The following is a 26,229-nucleotide window of genomic DNA, read 5'->3' as shown; positions in this document are numbered from 1 at the left end:
TTGCTTTAATATTAGAATTTGATGTAACTAATAATGAATAATTAATTTAATGAGAAATAACATCTATAAGTTTCTTGAATGTGTTTGGCATTGGGTAAGGATTTTATGAAGGCCAGGTCATTTAATCTTCAAAATTAAGAAAGTCATAGACTCCAACAGGATCCTGAAATCCGTAGTCATTGATGGTTGAATATTGAAGAGAAGGACTACTTATAATTCTTCTTTGCATCTAAAACAGTGTCTGATACATAGTACATGCTCAATAAATGTCTGTTGGAACAACTGTGAATGTATGAATGAATTGATTATATAATTCTGAAAGAATATATTAGAATGAAAATATGACTAAGATTTAATCAAAGTAGAGCACTATATGCATGACCCTAGACAAGTCAATTTACCATTTGGGATCTCAGTTTATTCATCTGCAAATCAAAGGTCAGCTCTCTACAGTCTTAAAAGTTCACCATGAGATTTACATCATCACTTACTGCCAATCAATTTCCTCTGGTGCCCAAACACCTTTCACATTTCCATCAGTTAAGGCAACAACAATCCCTGACATATTCACTTCATTTTTCCTTTTTGACTTTGATTTGAAGGTAAGATTTAAGAACCAATAATGCAAGGAACAGACACATATTAGACTCAACCTCAAAGGACAGTCAACTGTAACCACTGCATGAGAACAGAAATGTAGCATTGGGTGTCCAAGATTTCTTTTAAGTGGCCTCTTCTCTTTATTCATTTTGAATTTTTTTTAATTTGACTTAATACGACCTTGTTGCATAACTATGTGAAAATGCTTTACCCCTACAGCCCACTCTCATCTACTTGAATAATAACACATGTTAGACATATTCTTTAGTTTCTGCTGGCCCGTTTATAATAATCTGCCTACATTTCATTTTTTATTTTCCTAACAATGGCCAGGGGTAAAAATTAAATTAAGCCACAAACTCCCTAGTGAATGAAAGGTAAGACTAATGATTAGTGCTTGATTTAGGGGATAATGAAATGAAGGCTAACAGGAGCAAGTTTTGCCTGGTATTTATGGCAAGTGTCAAATTAATGGACTAGACAGAATCATTTCATTGACTCTCTGAAATGGTATCTTCTTTTTGGAGCTCAGAGTAACACACACACACACACACACACACACACACACACACACATATACATACAGATGTAGCTCTAAAAATAAAGCTGTATCTAGTCTTTCCTTGACTTGCCCCTCTAGGAATACAGGGTCTGAACTGTGAATACATAACAGTCTGCTTATGTAAGCAGAAGTCAGAAAGGAAAGCAGCTGCTTTGAGTCTGGTACAAGCAGTACTAAAAATTGCTTAACCAATTCAGTAGTAATCTACAACTAGGCAACACCCAAGGAACAGACATATTATTAATTAAGTAGATGTTCCGCTGTTTGAATGTTCCCCTTCCCTCGTATAATCACACTTCAGACACACATTTAATGTGCTTGACTCTCTCTACCATTTTGCAAGAAGCAGGTTGCCAAAGGAAAACTACATTACTTCTTATATCTTATTAGGGATTAAAAGAAGTTTTAACCCAAAATCTTTTTCTTTTTTTTTTTTTTAATTTTATTTATTTAAGTAATCTCCATACCTAACACGGGGCTCGAACTCACAACCCTGAGATCACTACTCTTCATACTGAGCCAGCTAGGTATCCCTCAAAATCTTTTCAAAGTATCCATTACAAGAAAACTCTTTAACAAAAATCTCCAAACCAAAATGATTCATTACAAGTAAAAATTGGATAACCCAGAATCCTGTAAAACAGAACAGATAGGTAGGCCCTAGAGAACGTTGTGACAATGTATGCCCTAAAAATAACCAACCTCTATCCCCAGTCATATGAAATTCCTTCAGTCTTGTTCCAGATGTCTCTTTACCTCAACCCAGAGCTAACTATATCTCTTTTACCACAATGAGCAACCTCATGTGTTTGACCAGTTTTGTATGGGCTCAATACCTCCTTGTATTAACTTAGAGACTTCACCCAAGTGAAGCAGGAGACCATGCTTGAATAATACCCCTTCTGTCCCAGACTCAAACACTTAGAGCTCCATTGCGCACAAGTTGTGTGAGTCCTCTGGAATTAATCTCTTTGGTAGCATTTTTCATCCAGCACAAAATAAACTTTTCTGTGTAAAACAAAAACCAAAATAATGAGTTACTAATATAATAAGTTAATTTAAAAGAGTTAAAAGTAATGGGACTTGCATGATTGAAAATACAAAAGGTATCTGATGTTTCCCATCTTTCACATTGCAAGTTGACCTTTTGTACTGGTTGGTTGCCTCTAGACTAGGCACATCTTTCTCTGTACTCAAAACAGTTAGAAACTATTTTGAGCACTATGCGATTTGCAATCTGAAAAAAATTATCTACCTTCATACAACAAATTCATTAGACACAAAACAGTGGATTCTGATTATTAAGACATATTTGGCCCAGATTTTGAAGATTATGTAAACAGGTAACTTGCTCCTTCCCAGCTAAATTCCAAATATATGTGAGAGGTAAGTGTAACTAGAAAGATGGATGGCCATCCTCTTTCCTGATGACCCTCACAAAGCTGGTGCTGTTGCTGATGGTGGTGAAAGGAACACAGTTGGCTTCCAGGCTGAGGTGTGGAGCCATCCAGACCAACACTGAAGGAATTTTATAAAAATACAATGGATACAGATGAATTATTTTTAGGACACATAGAGAATTGAAGGAGTGGTCATAGACCATTAGCCCCTCAAAGGTCTGTTGATATCCAACCTCACCTCAGGGTTTGGTTCATGACTCCCAAGTATCCACCCTCACTCCCCCTGTTTCCTGCTAGACGTTGTCCTTTGGATGACTCAGGCATTTTAATTTGGCAAAACCCATTCCTCAAGTTCAGGAATGGAATGTTTCAGCATCTGGAATTTTCAGTGACACTCTACTCAACAGTGACACTCTACTCAACAGCTGGAAATAGGTAATTTAAATTGTCCTTGAGAGTTGAATCTTGACAGAAATTCAATAAATAAGGGTTACTCTGTAGGGGACGAGTTATGGTGGATTTGGCAGTGCTCCGACAGATACTGTCAGCCACTGGAATAATAAAAACAATTTTCCTTTTCCTGATTTTTCATTCACTACTCTTCCCCACTTTTGCGTTTCTGTTTTTCCCATGAATTCCTACCATACCAATCAAACCTCTCTACAGCAGGGTCTGTTGTCTATGATATAGTAGATGTTCAGAAAGCAATTGAACATCAAAAACATAAATGGTTTTGAATGAAGGAGAAGATGAATGATAACAAGAAAATCTGAAGGGTTCTTAAAAGTGCCTGGGAGCAGTTTAAGCTCTTTCAGTGATGGTGAAAGACGTGGCGACATATTCTTCCCCCAAAAGTGTAAGGGATTTTACACAACGTTCAGTTGCTCTGATGAGAAAGGCCAGATGAATCACAGGAGTATTTCGACACACTCGGGGTATTGTGATAGATTGAACTTTCTCAAAAGAAAGTACTATGTGATATAATTAGCATACTCTAGTGCATATCTCTGCCCTTGGTGTTGGTGGGTTGATGAGGAATGGAAACTGAGGTTATGAGGATTTAATTGCATGTTTTTATTTAAAACACTTGTGTTATTAACTGATCAGGGCTTAGAATAAGGAATAAACCCTAGTTAATAAAGGAAGCACTCTACACCTCTCAAAGTTAAAAAGAGAAAAAAAAAAAAAAAAACAAACTTGAACTGAGATTCTATGATATAGTACCAAAATACAGGGAGGAAACACCAGTTACCTTCCTGGGAAAAGGCAAAATGAACTACATTTAGGTTATCCTCGAAGATGAACCATTCTTGAATTCTCCTTCTGATTTCTTGGAGTGGTATTATTTTATTTCATTTTATTTTGTATTTTGTTTTCCAGGAAGTTTCTGACTTTGAGAATGCACAACCAGAAAGAAAGTAAGTCAAGTTCACTTTGTAAGTTTTATGTTGTTAGTTCTATCATGCTGAATGGAATATTTTCGTGGTTTTCCTATCAAAGTGCTTTTTTAAAAATTGTCATGTACAGATCTAGATATGTTTCACTCTGCTACCATTTATCTGTTTATGCTGATGCATTGGAAACCTGTTTTGTGACATTTCTGTCCACAGAGAGGTGAAAATTGAATTTCCAGAAAAAGAAACATGTGTTCAGACTAGGCTCAGATTAAAGTGGGAGCCTTCTCAAAAACATGCTTCTATCAGTGATCTATTAATCTTCTGAAGGGTTCTGCTAATCCAAATAAAAATGTGTTTGTAAAGAGATTTGGGTTATTTAGGTCAGACTTGGCTTTACATTCAGCACATCAAGCTGCCAGAGGATGTGGTACACACGTGTTGCTTAAAGTAATGGGATTTTAACTAATAAGCAGGAAATACATAGGGGCCGGAAGTTGGTTTGTGGGGAAATTTCCAGATTGGTTGCTGATGATACAGAATACCTTCCTTGCACTTTGAATGCTCTGAGACCAAACTGTTCCTTTGTGGAATTCTGTCTGGATGGAGTCTTTCCAGAGGGTCTTGCTCTCCTGCCCCCAAGACACTCTGTGCTTTTACATAGTTGTTTTCCTTACCTGCTCAAAGCTTTGTCCCAGTAAGGATATAAAACACAGCCATAGGAAGTAGGTAATTGGATTAACAGTTTAGAGCACCTGGCAGACAAGGGTAGTTGTCTTTTAGCCACAGTTAACTATTTAAATTACAACAGAGGCATTTTAAGCCTGAGCTGGAGTAAAAAAGGGGTTTTTTGGCACAGCTTATCTATTAATCTTCTGAAGATTAATCATCTGAAAAACTGTGGTGCCTATGCCGGGTCTCTTTCCAGCCCCGGATAAGGAATCACCGATTCCAAATAAAATCCTTATATGAAATGACAGCTATTGGCTTTTGATTGATGCTTCTATCAATCAGAGGATATCAAAACATGCACAGGAAAAAGGGGAATGGATGAGCGGGAAAGCACCTGATGCCGACTAATTAGGATTTTTCAAAACCAGTGAATGTGCTCTTCCGGTTGCGACCCATTAAAATAAAATTGAAGACTCTCCAGGTCCTTAATCCTTGTGGCCACCACTCCCCTGAAGAGATAACATCTCATGCTGTTCTCCACCTCCCTCACCTTACAATACTATAAATAGTTCTTTGGGAACACTTACTCTGCCAAGAGGTGTCCTAAGCCTTTGCATTAACAAATAAAAATAAGTAAATAAAATAAAATGGTAAAGACAAAAATTACATACACAGACTTTTTTTCTTAGAAACTTGAGCTTAAGGAAAAGTGAACGTGGCACTAATTTAATGACTATCAAGAATATAAATAGTGGAAAACGCTCAAGCTACCCCAAAGTTAATCATGGGTACAGGACACGTGTGTGTTCACCCAGCGTGTAAAATAATTAACATGATCGAGTCAGCACAGTCTTATTCTCTGTTTCTGTTTTGGACATTTTATTATGGGAATTTTCAATTATACACAATGGAGGAGATAATGATGAACTAACATCACCAAGCTTGAACAAGTGTCAACCTATAGTCAATCTTATTTTATTTCTACCCATTGACACCCTAGTGCTCCAACCTCCACAATTTTTTTAGAGCAGTTACGAGACACATAATTTTGTATTTGGAGATATATTGCTGAAAAGTAAGCATACACACACACACACACACACACACACACATATATATGTATACACACACACACACACACACTCACAGTGCCGCCACTGCAGTAGAACAAAATAAGAAAAATTGTATAATATGACCAAATATATAGTCACTGTTAAAATTTTTCTGATAGCCTCAAGTGCTTTTTTTTTTTTTAATAGTTAATTTGAATCAGGATCCAATCAGGATCATCGCAGTGCATTCAGTTCATGTCTCTTAATTCATAGGTCCTTCTCCATTGATTGGTTGAAGAAACTGGATTGTTTGTTCTGAGGAATTTTCCACATTTTTTAATCTTGCTGATTGCATCATTGTGGTATTTAAAAAAAGAAAAACAAAAAACATGTTCTTCTATCCTGTATGTTTCCTGTAAATTCTTTAGGTAGTCTCTGGGCTTGATAGTGTTCAAGTTTGATATGTGTGTATGTATTTTAAAAGTAGTTTATCAGTGACTGTAGGCTTCCTGCTGCATTACTTTGGAAGCCCATATATCTGGTTGTCTGTAGTTTTATGACTGTGAACGTGCTTAGTGGGTTCAGATGGTATCAGGCTCAGCTATCAGCATAAAGTTGCCCTTTTAGCCTTTCAATGAAAAGTTTTAACAGCAACTGTTGATTATTGCCCAGATCCATTGTTTCATTAGGGATTGTACATGATTATATTTAGTCATCCCTTCTGTATTTATTGAATGGAATTATTTTAAAAAGAGCTTTTCCATGTTAACTATTTATTATCTTGAGATACAGTCATGTAAAAATGGCCCACTGTTTTTTGTGTGTTTTATGAATGTTGCATGGAAAATTTTCCAAATTGTGTGGAAATTTCCAGGCCAAAGTTATACTTATATTAATTGTACTTTGCCATCTAGGGTCAGGAAAATTCAGGGCTATATATAGACCTTAGTTAGGGGTGGAATGTATTTCTACTCTCAAACGTAGTGCAAGCATGTCTAAGTAATCTAATTTCTGCTTGATTGAAAATATTATTTACTAGGTGTAGACTTAAATATCTGTTTCTTTTATTCTTCTAGGTCAATCCGGAGATCTATGTCTGAAAACGAAGGATTTGGTTAGTAATTTAGAAGATGATTCATGCAGATAATCTGTTCTGTTTCTCTAAAAGTTCTTTTTTTCTGCCACTTCCATACAGCAACAATAAGTGATTAATGAAATCAAATTGAGCGGTCTTTGAATTCTACAGAAGAAATTTTTTTTAAAGGAAGGTGGTTCCATTCTAACTGTAAATGGCTAAGACAAAGAAATCATTGATTTATTCAGAATAATTTCCTTTTACATTAAAAATATAATTCTCTTTGATGGTTTATTGGCTGATTATCCTCCGGCTTCTCAACGTTAGCTTGGCTGACCATGGTCAAGGTGACCTCTTCCGTATCTTTCAGATATATGAATCTAGGAGTGAATAAAAAGAAATAAAAAATATATTACAAAAGACTCTTCCACAGCCTTTCAAACATCAGACCTTTTCTTTCATTTCTGTGGTCATAGTTTTTGTAGTTACAATAAAGGCTTGATGTTTATTTAATTCTGAAGTAAATATCTAATTCTATTAATTACTTTTAGAAAGCTAACGGATAACATCTCTCCTTTTCTTACAGAATATAGTTCACTAAATATAAAGTAGTCATAATGGCAAAGCATCTGGATTAGGGGCCCCTGGGTGGCTCAGTTGGTTTAGTGTCTTCCTTCAGCTCGGGTCATGATCCCAGGGTCCTGGGATTGAACACCAAGTCAGGCTTGCTACTCGGCGGAGAGCCTGCTTCTCCCTCTCCTCCCTACTTCATGTTCTCTGTCAGTATCTTTGACTCACTCGCAAATAAATAAATAAAATCTTTTTAAATATCTGGATTATTGAGGCAATACTTTATTTTTTTAAAGATTTTGTTTATTGGGTCGTGGGTGGCTCAGTGGGTTAAAGCCTCTGCCTTCAGCTCAGGTCATGATCCCAGAGTCCTGGGGTAAAACCCCACATCTGGCTCTCGGCTTGGCAGGGAGCCTGCTTCCCCCTCTCTCTCTCTGCCTGCCTCTCTGCCTACTTGTGATCTCTGTCAAATAAATCAAATCTTAAAAAAAAAAATTATTTATTTATTTATTTGAGAGAGAGCAGGAAAGGGCAGAGGCAGAGGGAGAAGCAGGCTCCCCGCTGAGCGGGGATTCCCCCAATGTGGGGCTTGATTCCAGGACCCTGAGATCATGACCTGAACTGAAGGCAGATGCTTAACCAACTGAACCACCAAGGAGCCCAGGCAATAATTTATTTTTAGTGAAGCTTGTTAAATATGTGGGTGCCCTTTCTCTCTGGTAGAGTCTAGGAGTTGGATGCTCAAACTCAAACTCTTTTCAAAATCCAATCTCCTAGGTAGGATCTGAAAATCTCATTCAGACCCAGTGATGATCATCAAGGGATGCATCTTCAAGAGTGTCTGCATCTTAATGAGGGCCGATATTCCTCAGAGGGCAGCATCCACAGAGGCTGTGTCCTATCTCACTAGTCAAGGCCCTGTGGGCAAGTAGTTTTTAAATACTTTGCCTATCAACCCTGATTTAAATAATGCATAATCTTAGGTAAAAGGAAATAAGTCAAAGTTTTATTTTCCATCAGATTTCTTCTCAGAGCCTGCTATGCAGTTTGTACACACAAGCTATAGCGGTTTCCTTCCTAACATAATTCTTGATGCTCGAGTCCCTTCCTGTAGTCAAATAGGAGAGTAAACAGTGACCTTAAAAACAACACAGACGTGCTGACTTTGTTTCTCTGTGACGCTTTGGGTGTATTATCTCAAATTTGCTTTATCAATATGATGACAGGACGTGTGGAATGATCATCTTTGGTAAAGAGACGAGGAGGGATTCTAATGCGTCATGTTAGCGTGGTTTAGTTCTTCACCGCACGTCCAGGCCCTGCTCTGGGTGGTGGGAGGCCAGAGCCGAGCAAGTCATCGTTCTTCCACTCAAGATTTGAGAGTTTCTTGAAACCACTGCAGTTCGGTGTTCTCTCCACACACTTGATCATTTTGTTACAAATGATGAAGAATGCGGAGGGTGGGGAGACTTGAACTAAGCATGAAAACCTATACGTTCATTCAGGAAAAATCCTTTCAAGAATAATGTAATCACAGACTATCAACAGGTATTTCAATAACAGCATCCTACCGCGTATGCTTGGGTGCTTATGTAGTTTATGGGAAGACATGGGGGCCCGCAGGACACTTGGGGGTTGTCTGTCAGGCACTAGAACTCTCTAGGATGGACCACAGAGCTCTCCTATCTCTTACCAAGTTACAACTGTGTGCTGATCTTGTTTTGATTTCCTACTTCCTACATTTACTGGACAGATGTTACTGTGAATTCTGCTAACCAATCCTCTGCTTTATTTTAGAAAGGAAAACAGTGAGGGACACAATCTGGCAGGAACCCCGCAAGCCTGAGAATGATTCCCACATCAGAAAACTCTGTCAGCTAAAAGGTAATTGCTAAATTCAGTTCAGCTGACTTTGCATTTTCCCAAAGTAGCTTAAAGGGCAGGAAAGAAAAATTTACATCTTTCCCTATTAAAATAAGCAGGGCATTGTGGTCTACTTAAAAAAGGAAAAACAACTAGAATAGGAGGTATATATTATAATAGGATATATACGTGTGTCTGGGTGTGTATAGATACTCATAAACATATAGAAAGGAAGTAGAATCTAATTAGGTTGACTGTTGAAGCAAAGAATCAATTGCAAATAATATTTGAAAGTCTTTAATGTCTGTAAGAATTTTAACATGTGTTAAAAATCATCCCATAGAAAAACCCTCCAAAATAACATCAATATATTAATAGTTGTTAAAACATTTAAGTTTTCCTTAAAAATATAGAAGAGCACCCTTGATTATTAATACAAAATTATATCATTTCATAATTTAAAAATTCCCAAGAAGAGAAAATTAGCAGCCAGGTGTAGAAAACTGTATTAATAATAAATGACTTCAAAATTAAAATTACTTAACTTCGGGAAGGTAATGAATAAAACAAAAAGTCTTCAGAGTTCACAAACATGAACAACTGCATAAAAAGTTGCTTGGTATTCTCCCTTTAATGTTACTAGAACAAAAAAAATTATGTTAGTTATTGATTATTTAAGAGTTTCTAATTTTTAATTAAATATATTTTTAATACCCTGGGACAAAGGGAATTATAGTGCATATTTATCATTAGTTTAGTGATTTGGTTATACATTCTGTCCAGATTTTACCTTTTAAGAGTGCTCTTAGATTTATAAAATAATTATTTATGAAAATAATTTATTTTGAAATATTGCTGTTTTATTCAAGATTATGTAACATTTTGGGAAATAATTTTAATTGAATTTTTAAATAGTTATAATTTTTTCTATGTAAATAAATAGATGAAACATTTTGGAGTTTAGATATTTTCTTTAATCACAACATAGGAAATGTCTTAATAAGATCATGTTGCGATTGGACTGTATCTTTACCTCATGGATGCCAGCTATGTTCACTCACACACTCTACAGACTAGTCAGACATTCATCCACGCCGTCCATCCTCCATCCCTTTAATAAATACATGTGATTTTTAGATTATTGTATATCGATCTATGGATCAAGAAGTTATAACTGTACTATAGATTATTTTGTTATAAATTTTGCCATTTCTTAATAATTCAATTTGCAATTTTTCTTTTTTACAAATAATTTTCTCCGATTTTTTTTTTTTTTTAAATTTAGGAGTCATAGGAAGGTAATTCTATTATAGCCAAAAAAATCTTGGCTTTACAGTATGGTGTTTCTGATTAGAGATGTGCTTTTGTCAGAGGAAAAAAAAAGCAGGCCTTTACAGAAACATTCTCAGCTTTGGTTACTTCTGCATCTTAAGCTACCATATCTTCGCGCGCGCGCGCGTTTGTGTGTGTGTGTGTGTGTGCGCGCGTCTAAAAGTTCAGCTGGCATTTCAGCAGTAGCAGCTGAGTCACAGGACATTTCCTAGGGATTAATGCTGTGCAAGGAAGAGTTGATGGCCCGAGACCAAGGCCATCCGTGCCACTGTAAATTGAAGGGAGGGCCACAAGTTGTGGACTTGAATTTTATGGGTGGAGGAGCTTCATTTGGAAAGCTCAGAGTATTTCTAGGCAATTAGTGCCCTACCCATCAACCCACGATATTTCTTTCTCATTTTTAAACACTACTTTTCAACTGTTAATTGCAAAATTACCGAAGAGAGGTTTACTGTGTCTGAGGATAGGCAGTCTGTCAAGTTGCTATCACCAGAGCCCATTATTTTATTGAACCCATATGATGAAATTCTGAAGGCAGCCTCAATAGAATAGAAGAAAATATACAGGAAATTAAATGGTAGGAGTGGTACTAACTCCTACGGAATCTGTTACTAACTCCAAGACCAAAGGGGAAAACAAGGCCATTTCTCTCCATTTCAGTTTCAATTTCAAAAAGGTGTTTGTTGATGACACATATTAACAACAATTCAGGCCTAAAGAATATCAGGGCCTGATGAAAGAAATGTCCACGGATTATGTTTAGCAAGAATTTGTGCCTGGTGTTTGAATCTATAGATATCCACGTAGCACAATAATATGACTGTGTTATGTCAGTTAAGACAAAATTTACCAGAATACTGAGTGCCAGAAGCATAATATTTTTAGTTTATCTAGTCCATTTCCTTCTTCTAAGAAGAGTTTTATCGAAACCTCCATCTGTGCTGTTAAAAGAGACTACATCTGCAAAATAAATGCAAAATAAATTAAGTGCTCAGGACTTTACGACTAAAGCACGGGCATAGTTTACGTATCAAGGAAAATTAATCTGTAATTCGTGTCAGTTGTATGTTCAGCACCATCAAAGGCAGAATAGTCATAATATTCATTAGAGTAAATCAAGATCAATTTTAAAATTTTAAATTTATGATTTTAAAATTGATTTTGGCCTTAATTTTATGAAGAAACTAAATCAAGCCTGAAAAGAACAAACTTTGAAATCTGTGAATTGGAGTTTACCTAAGATCAAGGTTTGATTTAAGGAGAGATAGTGGTATCAGGAATAAGCTTTTTATATTTTATGCCAGAAAGTACAAAGAATAAAGGCAAAGCAAAATTAAAAAAATAATAATAATAAAAAGGAAGCAGAACGTATTTAGAGATTTTTCAAACAGTGTGACTATGACAGACTATTTCATAAAACAGAAAATAGGCAAAAAAATAGTAATAAAACTTGGCCTGTTAGTAATGCAAGTAAAGGGCTGGATAAGATCAGGAAACATGGTTAGTATTGAGGGGACTATTAATTTCACCCATACTGTCGTCAAATTATTTTAAAAATAAATACTCCTTACGTATGATTTTGATGAGATTCATTACCAAAAATCCTATTATAGGAGGGATGATACTAGGGCCTTCCGGTTTCACATTTGAATTGCCATTGGTCTGAAACCTTCTTTCCTAAATCCTAGTCAATATTATTATTTGGCCTGCCTCTTTGGAGTATGCATGTAAACATTCTGGCTTGATTTTTCCAGACCTTATTAGTTCTCTTCTTTTTTGGCTTGAAACCCTCACTTTCAGGATGGCAAATAGATAAAGTCACTAATGTATTTGCTATTCTGTTTAATTTTCAGGGACCTCCAATTAATTTAAAAATTGTTTCCCAAGACCATGTAATTTAACTTTGGTTAGACTGGATCACAGGAAGGCGTGAGAGAGAAAAGCCCTATTTCACACCTGAACATCCGCTTATCATCTAGGAAGAAACTCCCTGAGCACAGGCTGCCTGTGTGCAGGCCTCTTGCTTCCAAGAAGGACTTTTCTGAATCGAGTGACGAGAACACTCAGTACCTTCGTGTTTTGGACAAATGAGTCTACCTTCAGTTCCTTAGTGGATTTCTTCCTAGGGTTATAGTTTCCTGAGTGTGGTTAGGACTATCTTCATTAGAATCACCTGAAAGCTGATTAGAATTATTAGATTATTTTGCTTTTTAACCTTATCTCATTTCTTCCCCACATCTGCATTCGAGGGTCAGTTGTAGTCTGAACGTGTACGTTGGATGTGCATTCCTATGTATGCGGTCATTTGTGACTCACTTATGTAGTTTCTGCATGTTCTCATGATCTTGTTGCTGCAAAAAAAACCACCCCCAAATGTAATGGCATCAAACAGCATTGTATCAGGCTTGTGGATTTTGTGGGCCAGGAATTCTTTCAGGGCAGGGCTTCATGATATCTGAGGCTTCTCCTGGAAAGACTTGAATGACTGGGGAGGACTTAAATATTTGGTGGCTTGAATCATCTAGAGAGACTTTTTCACTTATATATTTGGCACCTGTTCTGGGATCACGTGCAGGACTCGGTGGAGACTTCCAGTATGTGGCCTCTCCAGGTGACGTAAGCCCTACCCTGGACAAGGACTGGGTTGCAAGAGGGAGGGGCACATGAGAGGGAGCTTCATGCACCACGGGAGGAATGTCTGGAGAGTGAGCATCCCGAATGAACGAGGCAGAAGCTGTAAGGCTGACCTAGTCTTGGCGCGGGGGTGGAGAGTCACAAAGCATCATTTCCACTGCATTGTCCTGTGATAAGTGAGTTACTAAGATCAGCTCAGTTGAATAAGAGGAGAATTGAACTCTGTTTCTTGATGGAGACATACCAAGTTCACATTGCGGAACGTGTGGTGTGAGGGATATTTCTGTGGCCATCTATGGAAAGTACAGCTGCATGTTGCCTAATTCAACTCTTGCAACTTCGTTACTACTCAGGAGCAAATTGCTTCTGTTTTCTAAATATTCTCTTGTAGGGCAATATTCGGGAGATTGCAAATAAATAAAAATGCGTAAGACCACAAGACAAACAGCTAATCTTCATAAAATACTATTTTTCTGATGTCTCTTCCTTAGTTCAAGATCCTCAAACGTCCTCTTTTTTCTACAGCAGAGGCCACAATCTGGTAGCTGTGTAACTGAGTTTAGTAGGTAGTATGCTACTCTTTTATTACTGAGAGGGAAACTGAGTCCCAGAGAGGTTCCATGCTTGCTCAGATACCCAGCTGGCCAGTGGCATTCTTCATTTTTTCTTTGTTAAATTTGTTAATTTGTTAAATTTGTATTTTATTTTGACCTGTTTCTTGTGAGAATAAGATTATCTTTAAGAAAATAAAGATTTATGATCTAGGCAATATAGTACCGTAATAGACTAACGAAAAGTATAAAGAGTATTAAATTGCCCTTAAACTTCTTAAGTCCTGTAGTTTCTGATAATCTACATAACATTTATCTCTTTTCATAGATCTAAATGAAGATGATTTTCTTTTGAGTAATAACATGCATACTTTTCAAGGGAAAAAACCACAAGGCATTTCCTGTCAGGTAATGTGAATAATCAGCGTTTGGCATGTGTTTTGTGAAAATCATCTTGTTACTGAGCTCTGTAGTGTTCTAGATGCTGTGTACAATACTTCGCCTCGTAGCTATTTTGTATTTATATATTGTAGGCTGTTTTTGTAATTGATATGCTTATATCTGTGAATTGGAATATAAATGAAAAAATCAAATGATGACTTGAGTTAATAAACCATTTGATTATGCAAAACATTATGCTCTACAGCCTTTTGATAAGTAACTCTGAGCCTATTAAATTAATGTACTGGGATTTTCTCTGACAAGACCCATGTTAAGTGCTTAGAACTATCTGGTAACCTTCAGTGAGGGGCACGTCCCTCATGTTTTTACGTTTGATATAAAAACATATACTATTATTCCTGACATATCCCTTATAAATTGCATTAATTAGCCCAGGAGTTCAGGCAATTAAGAATGTCTGAACCTTGGGCCTCCCTCATAATAATAACATAACATTAATTAACAGCCCAATAGTTGCTCTTCACCTTGTAATAGAAAAACAGTATATGAGCCAATCGGGCCAACTCAAGCATCACACTGATTTTTGATATTTTTCCGACAGCCCATCATGTTCTCTTTCATCATTCTGATAGTTTTATTAGGAAATTTAGAACCGGCCTTCCTCGGTGCAGTAGAATTAATCCGTTGGAAGACAGGATATAGCGTCTGAATCGGGAGGGACTGAATTGGTGAGGAAAGGAAGCTCGCCTTCCTAAATCCAGCCTGATTTCTGAGGCTGTCGGAGGCCTTCTAACGAGTTAGACAGTGGACCATAACCTGTGATCAGCCACAGTGTCTCCTGGCTGTTCCGATGCTGCCGGGGTGACAGTAGTGAGCTCCTGAGGGGGGCTGCCCCAAATTGCCTTCAACCGGCGTGGTGTCCCACAATGCGTGGTTCTGGAAACACACAGAGCTCTGTATCTTAGTTTGGTCCTTAGTACCTTTGTGATTTGGGGCACTTTACATAATTTCTCTCTGCCTCAGTTTTCATGATCTGTAGAGTCAGGCTATAAAGAACATTCATCTCCTGGCTTAATCAGGAGGTTTAAGTGAGGTACTTTATTAAAGCACTTCCCTTCATGGCTAGCATTTAGGAGATGCTTGAAAAATTCTACTGTGGTTGTCCCTGAGGCTCCTCTCTTCTCCTCTGCCTCCCTCTCCTCCTTTTCTTACTCTTTGCAAGAGCTTCAGGACACTTTCACCAGCACAGCTGGCAGATTATTTCTAAAATCTGCGGTCTCATTCTCCTAAATTTAGATGAGGCCTCAGATATAGTATCTAAGTGAAACATTGTCTGATAGCCAGGAAATAAATGAAGGCTGATTTACAGTAAGAGCTCCCCAGACATGTGTTGTGCCAAGAGAAGTCCTTCTTTAGGTTTTTAGAAGAAAAATAGAACCATCTCTGAGAATGAAGAAAAGGATGTAAAAACTTCTTAGCATAAAAGGGTTAGGGCGCCTGAGTGGCTCAGTGGGTTAAACCTCTGCCTTTGACTCAGGTCATGATCTCAGGGTCCTGGGACAGAACGTGCATTGAGCTCTCTGCTCAGCAGGGAGCCTGCTTCTCCCACCTCCCAAACTCTCCCAACCTCTTTGCCTGCCTCTCTGCCTACTTGTGATCTCTCTCTCTGTGCCAAATAAATAAAATCTTTTTTTTTTTTTAAAGGGGGGGTTAAAGGTAAATCTTTACTACACTAGTTGTTCTGGCATTTTCATTGGCTGAGAAATGATCCTTCTAGAATAGTAACCATCGACTTGTACTGTGTAGTTTATCACTAAAGATCAGTTGAGGGAATTCATAAGCAATGACAGACAAGCTGGAGATACCTAATCTAGAAATTTTCATTTGGGAGTAGAGGTTGGTCTTGTGTATCTTTAATATCTCTCTTCTCATTCATGGTGGGCATTCAGTTGAATTTAACTAATTAAGAAACACTTTTTCTGGTGTGCCTCGGTGGCTCAGTCAGGTAAACGTCTGCCTTCAGCTCAGGTCATGATCTCAGGGTCATGGGATCGAGTCCCACCCACATCAGGCTCTCTGCTCAGTGGTGAACCTGCTTCTCTCTCTCCCTTTTGCTCTCTCTTAAATAAGTAAAATCTTTAAAAGTAAAAAAAAAAAAAAAAAAAGAAACTTTTTCTGTATGACAGAATACTTTTGTATAATGAAGTATTATTTAGTATTAAGAAGTGTTCTGCAAATTATTAACCTATTAACTCCTTATGACTGAGGAAAAGTAAAAGCAGTTTATTTTTTGAAAGGTGGGGCAGAGGGGGCACCATTCTCTGGTGTGAAGGGGCAGACTAGCTTATCAGTGGGATCCATAAGAATGGACTTCGACATAGACTGTGGCCTCTCAATAAGTGAGCAAAAGACTTATCAGAGCAGTGTTTCTCTGGTGTAGCCTGGGGATTGTCTGTATCAGAACAAAGGGACTTAAAAAAAAAAAAAAGAAGAACGAAGAGAGTTGGGTGCTCCTGGCTAGCTCAGTTAAGTGCCCAACTCCTGTTTTCAGCTTAGGTCGTGATCTCAGGGTCATGAGATTGAGCCCTGTGTAGGGCTCCTTGCTGCGGGTGGAGTCTGCTTGAGATTCTCTCTCTCCCCCTCCCAGGCATTTTTATGAGTAAAAGGGTGACGCTAGGTACATGAGCCATGAGACTCTTTGGCATCCAGACAGTGGACAGGCACTGGTCTACAGACATGATGCCCCACACAGTTTCACTTTACAAGTCCAAACTTGGCTCCTGTCTGGTCTGATAAGACAATAACCTCATGGAAAAACCGAAGTTGGCATTTGTTTCCTATCTTGAGAATAATGTATATTCATTGTAGAACTTCTTAAAATCATGTAAAGGAAGAAAAGATTAAAATAATGCATAATATCTTAACAGGGTACATATTTTCACATGGTTGGCCATTTTTTTTTTTTTTAAAGATTTTATTTATTTATTTGTCAGAGAGAGAGAGGAAGAGCGAGCACAGGCAGAGAGGCAGGCAGAGTCAGAGGGAGAAGCAGGCTCCCTCTGCGGAGCAAGGAGCCCGATGTGGGACTCGATCCCAGGACGCTGGGATCATGACCTGAGCCGAAGGCAGCTGCTTAACCCACTGAGCCACCCAGGCGTCCCCATGGTTGGCCATTTTACTGAATATCATTAACATGGGATAAAGTTCATGGGATATAAGATATATTCATACTTCTGATTATCACAGGACTGTGCCTGAAAATATATTTTAGACAATAAAACCATTCATAATACAGAATTTAAACATTAACTGAATTCCCCATCAGGAACCCCTCGACTAGACAAGTTTCCTTCATGTTTTCAAAATAAGAGGAAAGATCTCAGGCCTAGAGAAAAGTGCAAGGAACCAAGGGGCAGGAGGTGGGGGCAGGAAGCGTTTATGGAATTCTCTCTCCAATACTCACTTAGTTCCATGAGTACTTCTGACTACTTGGCCTGGGATAAACTTGCTGGAGAACCCACCTCGCAGGACAAGTGCCGATGGGGAGAGTTTGAAGCAAAGCCAGATGCCCAGTACCGCGATCATTACACCGATTATAGAGAACATCTTGGGGTAACTTGACTCCCAGCATTTATGTTTGTATCCTTGTTCTTATTTGTTCTTTTCTGGCAGCATTCAGTTGATGGCTCAGACCTTTTGTAGCATATTGAAAAGGGTATAAAATATGCAGTAATACAGACTTTGGGCTAATATATTTTCAAAAATGTTTCATGCCTCATTTCTCACGTAAATTCTTAGGTTGCTTTCAGCCTTCAGAGCGTCATTCATATTCATGATAGAAAAGAGGGATAACATTTATTACTTTCAGTGCTGGTGATATTAAGACCTGTCAAGCACCCCCCGACCCAAGACTGCACCAAAACATTTCCTCCCTACACTCCTTCAGTGGAAAAAGTGTTGCTGCATGAATTAATTTTTAAAAATACGCGTGTATGTAAGCGTGGGTTAGGTTCTCTTCTAAAGGTTGGATGACTTCACCACCCATTTCAATCAATTTCGCCTTTGACCTCCTTTCCTATGGAGACTGCAAAGCTTAAGTAGTTGATTTCTCGGCCTCCCCAGTTAGGGTGGTCATGGGATCCAGTCCTGACCAGGGAATTATAGAAATGCCCGGGGAAGGTTTTCTTTTCGGGGGATGGGGAAAGCAAAGCTTCCTGAGGAGAAAGCTTTGTGCTTTGCCCTTTCCCTGCTGGAAGCTGGGACATGGTATTTGCTAAGTTAGAAGCTGTCCTTCCACCACAGGGCAAAAGGCATATGGTAAGAACGGTAGAGCAGTGCGGGGTGACTCAGTCAGTTAAGCGTCTGCTTTTGGCTCAGGTCTTGATCCTGGAGTCCTGGGATCGAGTCCCGCATCAGGCTCCCTGCTTGGTGGGAAGCCTGCTTCTCCCCTCTCCCTCAAAGCTGAACATATTCCTCATAGAAACACGTTATTTATATAACTGCCACTTTTGCTAGTGCCGAGCCCTAATGAGATATTTGACCAAGTCTTGGGCACAGAGTTAGAGGGTGACTCGACTCAGCCCCGACTGTGTGATCTAGACCAGCCTCCTTCTGGGTCATTGGCTTCTAGAGTTGAGAGTTGGTCATTTCGCCCTTAAGAAAAAAATTGGATTAATAAGAAAAACAACTCTTGGCTACATACAGCCCATTGGCAACGTAGAGACTTAAATTTAGAGACTTTAAATTGGTATCCAATTCAGCACACCATTGTTGGAAAATATACCTAGATTAGATCAAAGTGGAGCTGCTTTTTGGTGAGCTTAACTGAGGGGGCTTGTCATAAGGTGACCGGGAAAATACTTAAGGTTACAGTGTGATCCAGAAGAGACAGATCCCCTGTTAGGTTTCATCAGACAAATCTAGGGTGGTTCTAATCAAAGTTGTGAACCAACTGTAAGGCAGGAAAAAAACAGGCCAAAACGACAGATTGTTTACTTACTACTTGAAAGTGTCAACCAAAAAATTGTTAGTTTTTATGTATGATGGAATATAAAAATGAACCAATTATGTTGTGCATCATTCTTATTTCCAAGTTCTTTCTTATCCGCTGTATAACTTTGCTACTGGATTAGTTATCTGTTTTCAAAGTCCCTCTCCCTGCGCTAGGCAGGGCTTTCTGCTTCTTGCTGGAGGCCGTTCGGAGGAATCAGTACCTCATCTTGTTGGCCTTGGCATGTGGCTGCTTGAGTATATCAGAAGGTGGCATTTGGCTTCCCCCAGAATGTGTGACCCAAGGCACAGAGTAAGAAGGAGACCAGGAAGCCTTTTAAAACTTGGTCTCCAAAGTCATATGCCATCACTTCTCCCTTATTCTATTTGTTATAGACAAGTTATTAAATCCAGCTAATACTAGGGAGAGGGGCATTAAGACCCACCTTTTGAAGAGAGCAGTATAAAACAATTTATAAACATATTTTAAAACCACCCAAGCCACCCAATAATGTGACATTATAGATGGAGGAGTTTTCCTATATCCCAAGAGCAATATTATAACTCATTTTGCAGGTAGAAAGAATGTAGAGCTCTATTTGTTAGCTAGAAGAGAGACATAATCTCTTTTTTTTTTTTTATAATTTTTTTATTTTTTATAAACATATATTTTTATCCCCAGGGGTACAGGTCTGTGAATCACCAGGTTTACACACTTCACAGCACTCACCAAATCACATGCCCTCCCCAATGTCCATAATCCCAACCCCTTCTCCCAAACCCCCTCCCCTCGGCAACCCTCAGTTTGTTTTGTGAGATTAAGAGTCACTTATGGTTTCTCTCCCTCCCAATCCCATCTTGTTTCATTGATTCTTCTTCTACCCACTTAAGCCTCCATGTTGCATCACCACTTCCTCATATCAGGGAGATCATATGATAGTTGTCTTTCTCTGCTTGACTTATTTCGCTAAGCATGATACGCTCTAGTTCCATCCATGTTGTTGCAAATGGCAAGATTTCATTTCTTTTGATGGGTGCATAGTATTCCATTGTGTATATATACCACATCTTCTTGATCCATTCATCTGTTGATGGACATCTAGGTTCTTTCCATAGTTTGGCTATTGTGGACATTGCTGCTATAAACATTCGGGTGCATGTGCCCCTTTGGATCACTACATTTGTATCTTTAGGGTAAATACCCAATAGTGCAATTGCTGGGTCATAGGGCAGTTCTATTTTCAACATTTTGAGGAACCTCCATGCTGTTTTCCAGAGTGGCTGCACCAGCTTGCATTCCCACCAACAGTGTAGGAGGGTTCCCCTTTCTCCGCATCCTCGCCAGCATCTGTCATTTCCTGACTTGTTGATTTTAGCCATTCTGACTGGTGTGAGGTGATATCTCATTGTGGTTTTGATTTGTATTTCCCTGATGCCGAGTGATATGGAGCACTTTTTCATGTGTCTGTTGGCCATCTGGATGTCTTCTTTGCAGAAATGTCTGTTCATGTCCTCTGCCCATTTCTTGATTGGATTATTTGTTCTTTGGGTGTTGAGTTTGCTAAGTTCTTTATAGATTCTGGACACTAGTCCTTTATCTGATATGTCGTTTGCAAATATCTTCTCCCATTCTGTCAGTTGTCTTTTGATTTTGTTAACTGTTTCCTTTGCTGTGCAAAAGCTTTTGATCTTGATGAAATCCCAGTAGTTCATTTTTTCCCTTGCTTCCCTTGCCTTTTGCGTTGTTCCTAGGAAGATGTTGCTGCGGCAGAGGTCGAAGAGGTTGCTGCCCGTGTTCTCCTCAAGGATTTTGATGGATTCCTTTCGTACATTGAGGTCCTTCATCCATTTTGAGTCTATTTTTGTGTGTGGTGTAAGGAAATGGTCCAATTTCATTTTTCTGCATGTGGCTGTCCAATTTTCCCAGCACCATTTATTGAAAAGGCTGTCTTTTTTCCATTGGACATTCTTTCCTGCTTTGTCGAAGATTAGTTGACCATAGATTTGAGGGTCTATTTCTGGGCTCTCTATTCTGTTCCATTGATCTATGTGTCTGTTTTTGTGCCAGTACCATGCTGTCTTGATGATGACAGCTTTGTAATAGAGCTTGAAGTCCGGAATTGTGATGCCACCAACGTTGGCTTTCTTTTTCAATATCCCTTTGGCTATTCGAGGTCTTTTCTGGTTCCATATAAATTTTAGCATTATTTGTTCCATTTCTTTGAAAAAGATGGATGGTACTTTGATAGGAATTGCATTAAATGTGTAAATTGCTTTAGGTAGCATAGACATTTTCACAATATTTATTCTTCCAATCCAGGAGCATGGCACATTTTTCCATTTCTTTGTGTCTTCCTCAATTTCTTTCATGAGTACTTTATAGTTTTCTGAGTATAGATTCTGTGTCTCTTTGGTTAGGTTTATTCCTAGGTATCTTATGGTTTTGGATGCAATTGTAAATGGGATTGACTCCTTAATATCTCTTTCTTCTGTCTTGCTGTTGGTGTAGAGAAATGCAACTGATTTCTGTGCATTGATTTTATATCCTGACACTTTACTGAATTCCTGTATAAGTTCTAGCAGTTTTGGAGTGGAGTCTTTTGGGTTTTCCACATATAGTATCATATCATCTGCAAGAGTGATAATTTGACTTCTTCTTTGCCGATTTGGATGCCTTTAATTTCCTTTTGTTGTCTGATTGCTGAGGCTAGGACCTCTAGTACGATGTTGAATAGCAGTGGTGATAATGGACATCCCTGCCGTGTTCCTGACCTTAGCGGAAAAGCTTTCAGTTTTTCTCCATTGAGAATGATATTTGCGGTGGGTTTTTCATAGATGGCTTTGATGATATTGAGGTATGCGCCCTCTATCCCTACACTTTGAAGAGTTTTGATCAGGAAGGGATGTTGTACTTTGTCAAATGCTTTTTCAGCATCTATTGAGAGTATCATATGGTTCTTGTTCTTACTTTTATTGATGTGTTGTATCACATTGACTGATTTGCAGATGTTGAACCAACCTTGCAGCCCTGGAATAAATCCCACTTGGTCGTGGTGAATAATCCTTTTAATGTACTGTTGAATCCTATTGGCTAGTATTTTGTTGAGTATTTTCGCATCTGTGTTCATCAAGGATATCGGTCTATAGCTCTCTTTTTTGGTGGGATCCTTGTCTGGTTTTGGGATCAAGGTGATGCTGGCCTCATAAAATGAGTTTGGAAGTTTTCCTTCCATTTCTATTTTTTGGAACAGTTTCAGGAGAATAGGAATTAGTTCTTCTTTAAATGTTTGGTAGAATTCCCCCGGGAAGCCGTCTGGCCCTGGGCTTTTGTTTGTTTGGAGATTTTTAATGACTGTTTCAATCTCCTTACTGGTTATGGGTCTGTTCAGGCTTTCTATTTCTTCCTGGCTCAGTTGTGGTAGTTTATATGTTTCTAGGAATGCATCCATTTCTTCCAGATTGTCAAATTTATTGCCGTAGAGTTGCTCATAGTATGTTCTTATAATAGTTTGTATTTCTTTGGTGTTAGTTGTGATCTCTCCTCTTTCATTCATGATTTTATTTATTTGGGTCCTTTCTCTTTTCTTTTTGATAAGTCGGGCCAAGGGTTTATCAATTTTATTAATTCTTTCAAAGAACCAGCTCCTAGTTTCGTTGATTTGTTCTATTGTTTTTTTGGTTTCTATTTCATTGATTTCTGCTCTGATCTTTATGATTTCTCTTCTCCTGCTGGGCTTAGGGTTTCTTTCTTGTTCTTTCTCCAGCTCCTTTAGGTGTAGGGTTAGGTTGTGTACCTGAGACCTTTCTTGTTTCTTGAGAAAGGCTTGTACCGCTATATATTTTCCTCTCAGGACTGCCTTTGTTGTGTCCCACAGATTTTGAACCGTTGTATTTTCATTATCATTTGTTTCCATGATTTTTTTCAATTCTTCTTTAATTTCCCGGTTGACCCATTCATTCTTTAGAAGGATACTGTTTAGTCTCCATGTATTTGGGTTCTTTCCAAACTTCCTTTTGTGGTTGAGTTCTAGCTTTAGAGCATTGTGGTCTGAAAATATGCAGGGAATGATCCCAATCTTTTGATACCGGTTGAGTCCTGATTTAGGACCGAGGATGTGATCTATTCTGGAGAATGTTCCATGTGCACTAGAGAAGAATGTGTATTCTGTTGCTTTGGGATGAAATGTTCTGAATATATCTGTGATGTCCATCTGGTCCAGTGTGTCGTTTAAGGCCTTTATTTCCTTGCTGATCTTTTGCTTGGATGACCTGTCCATTTCAGTGAGGGGAGTGTTAAAGTCCCCTACTATTATTGTATTATTGTTGATGTGTTTCTTTGATTTTGTTATTAATTGGTTTATATAGTTGGCTGCTCCCACATTGGGGGCATAGATATTTAAAATTGTTAAATCTTCTTGTTGGACAGACCCTTTGAGTATGATATAGTGTCCTTCCTCATCTCTTATTATAGTCTTTGGCTTAAAATCTAATTGATCTGATATAAGGATTGCCACTCCTGCTTTCTTCTGATGTCCATTAGCATGGTAAATTCTTTTCCACCCCCTCACTTTAAATCTGGAGGTGTCTTCGGGCTTAAAATGTGTTTCTTGGAGGCAACATATAGATGGGCTTTGTTTTTTTATCCATTCTGATACCCTGTGTCTTTTGACAGGGGCATTTAGCCCATTCACATTCAGGGTAACTATTGAGAGATATGAATTTAGTGCCATTGTATTGCCTGTAAGGTGACTGTTACTGTATATGGTCTCTGTTCCTTTCTGATCTACCACTTGTAGGCTCTCTCTTTGCTTAGAGGACCCCTTTCAATATTTCCTGTAGAGCTGGTTTGGTATTTGCAAATTCTTTCAGTTGTTGTTTGTCCTGGAAGCTTTTAATCTCTCCTTCTATTTTCAATGATAGCCTAGCTGGATATAGTATTCTTGGCTGCATGTTTTTCTCGTTTAGTGCTCTGAAAATATCATGCCAGCTCTTTCTGGCCTGCCAGGTCTCTGTGGATAAGTCAGCTGCCAATCTAATATTTTTACCATTGTATGTTACAGACTTCTTTTCCCGGGATGCTTTCAGGATTTTCTCTTTGTCATTGAGACTTGTAAATTTTACTATTAGGTGACGGGGTGTGGGCCTATTCTTATTGATTTTGAGGGGCGTTCTCTGAACCTCCTGAATTTTGATGCTCGTTCCCTTTGCCATATTGGGGAAATTCTCCCCAATAATTCTCTCCAGTATACCTTCTGCTCCCCTCTCACTTTCTTCTTCTTCTGGAATCCCAATTATTCTAATGTTGTTTCGTCTTATGGTGTCACTTATCTCTCGAATTCTCCCCTCGTGGTCCAGTAGCTGTTTGTCCCTCTTTTGCTCACCTTCTTTATTCTCTGTCATTTGGTCTTCTATATCACTAATTTTTTCTTCTGCCTCATTTATCCTAGCAGTTAGAGCCTCCATTTTTGATTGCACCTCATTAATAGCTTTTTTGATTTCACCTTGGTTAGATTTTAGTTCTTTTATTTCTCCAGAAAGGGCTTTTATATCTCTTGAGAGGGTTTCTCTAATATCTTCCATGCCTTTTTCGAGCCCGGCTAGAACCTTGAGAATTGTCATTCTGAACTCTAGATCTGACATATTACCGATGTCTGTATTGATTAGGTCCCTAGCCTTCGGTACTGCCTCTTGTTCTTTTTTTTGTGTTGAATTTTTATGTCTTGTCATTTTGTCCAGATAAGAGTAAATGAAGGGGCAAGTAAAATACTAAAAGGGTGGCAACAACCCCAGGAAAATATGCTTTAACCAAATTAGAAGAGATCCAATATCGTGAGTGGGGAGAAAGGGGATAAAAAGAGGTTCAAAAAGGAAGAAAGAAAAAAAAAAAACAAAAAGAAAAAAAAAAAAAGAAAAGAAAAGAAAAGAATTTTTAAAAAAAGAAAACACCTAAGAAAAATGTAAAAAAGAAAAAAATATATATATTAGATAAACTAGTAAAAAATCGTTAAAAAAGAAAAAGGTAACAGTTAAAAAAAAAAAAATTTTACCCGAAGGCGAGAAAAAAAAAAAAAATGAAAAAGCAAAAATCAAATTAACTGCAAGACTAAAAAAAATCACAGGAAAAAAGCCATGAGTTCCGTGTTTGGCTTTCTCCTCCTCTGGAATTCTGCTGCTCTCCTTGGTATTGAAACCGCACTCCTTGGTAGGTGAACTTGGTCTCGCCTGGATTTCTTGTTGATCTTCTGGGGGAGGGGCCTGGTGTAGTGATTCTCAAGTGTCTTTGCCCCAGGCGGAATTACACCGCCCTTACCCGGGGCCGGGGTGAGTAATCCGCTCGGGTTTGCTTTCAGGAGCTTTTGTTCCCTGAGCGCTTTCCGTAGAGTTCCAGAGGACGGGAATACAAATGGCGGCCTCCTGGTCTCCGGCCAGGAGGAGCCGAGAGCCCAGGGCCCCACTCCTCAGTGCGCCCTCAGAGAACAGCGCCCAGTTACTCCCGTCTGCCTGACCTCCGGCCGCGCTCCGAGCTCACCGAGCCTGCGACCGGTTCAAGGTAACACGGAGCTGCGAGCTTACTGTCGGCTCTGTCTCTGTAGCCGGCTTTCCCGTTCCAATACCCGCAAGCTCTGCGACACTCAGACACCCCCGATCCTTCTGTGACCCTGCGGGACCTGAGGCCACGCTGACCCCGCGTGGGTTTCGCCCCGGTTTAGCCTCTGGAGCGATGTCTCTCAGCGGAACAGACTTTTAAAAGTCCTGATTTTGTGCACGGTTGCTCCGCTGCTTGCCGGGAGCCGGCCCCTCCCCCCGGGGTCTATCTTCCCGTCGCTTTGGATTCACTTCTCCGCCGGTCCTACCTTTCAGAAAGTGGTTGTTTTTCTGTTTCCAGAATTGCTGTTCTTCTTCTCTTCGATCTGCCGATGGATTTTCAGGTGTTTGCAATCTTTAGATAAGCTATCTAGCTGATCTCCGGCTAGCTGAAGCAGTCTCAGCTTGCTACTTCTCCGCCATCTTGACTCCTCCCCCAACATAATCTCTTTTAATAGAAGATTTTACAGAGTGGATTTAGTTGGTTCTTAAGGAACATGGAATGTTAATATGAAATCTACATCTTGGGCTCTGGTGAAATGAAATTA

The 26,229-nt window shown here is 38.8% G+C and overlaps 1 protein-coding gene and 1 long non-coding RNA gene across 6 annotated transcripts in view; one reads left to right on the top strand and one right to left on the bottom strand.

Moving 5' to 3' along the window:
- Nucleotides 1-5,491: 5,491 nt before the first annotated feature.
- Nucleotides 5,492-26,229, bottom strand: part of LOC131825258 (uncharacterized) — a 219,165-nt gene continuing 198,427 nt past the window's right edge. For 2 of the 5 annotated variants that reach the window (XR_009351171.1, XR_009351173.1), the window contains 2 exons: nucleotides 17,571-17,800; nucleotides 5,492-7,135 (listed from right to left, as the gene is read on the bottom strand). This is a non-coding gene — a long non-coding RNA (uncharacterized LOC131825258). The remainder of the gene's footprint in view (nucleotides 7,136-17,570; nucleotides 17,801-26,229) is intronic. The other 3 variants (XR_009351172.1, XR_009351174.1, XR_009351175.1) reach the window with 2 other exon arrangements.
- Nucleotides 6,758-26,229, top strand: part of SAMSN1 (SAM domain, SH3 domain and nuclear localization signals 1) — a 119,764-nt gene continuing 100,292 nt past the window's right edge. The window contains exons 1-2 of the mRNA XM_059164483.1: nucleotides 6,758-6,794; nucleotides 9,123-9,209. Of these exons, the coding sequence (XP_059020466.1) occupies nucleotides 6,773-6,794; nucleotides 9,123-9,209 (109 nt within the window). The 5' untranslated portion in view covers nucleotides 6,758-6,772. The remainder of the gene's footprint in view (nucleotides 6,795-9,122; nucleotides 9,210-26,229) is intronic.

Source organism: Mustela lutreola, chromosome 2, assembly GCF_030435805.1.
Source record: "Mustela lutreola isolate mMusLut2 chromosome 2, mMusLut2.pri, whole genome shotgun sequence".
Taxonomy (NCBI): domain Eukaryota; kingdom Metazoa; phylum Chordata; class Mammalia; order Carnivora; family Mustelidae; genus Mustela; species Mustela lutreola.
Note: the sequence above shows the minus strand (reverse complement) of the source record. Positions and strands in the feature narration are given on the sequence as shown.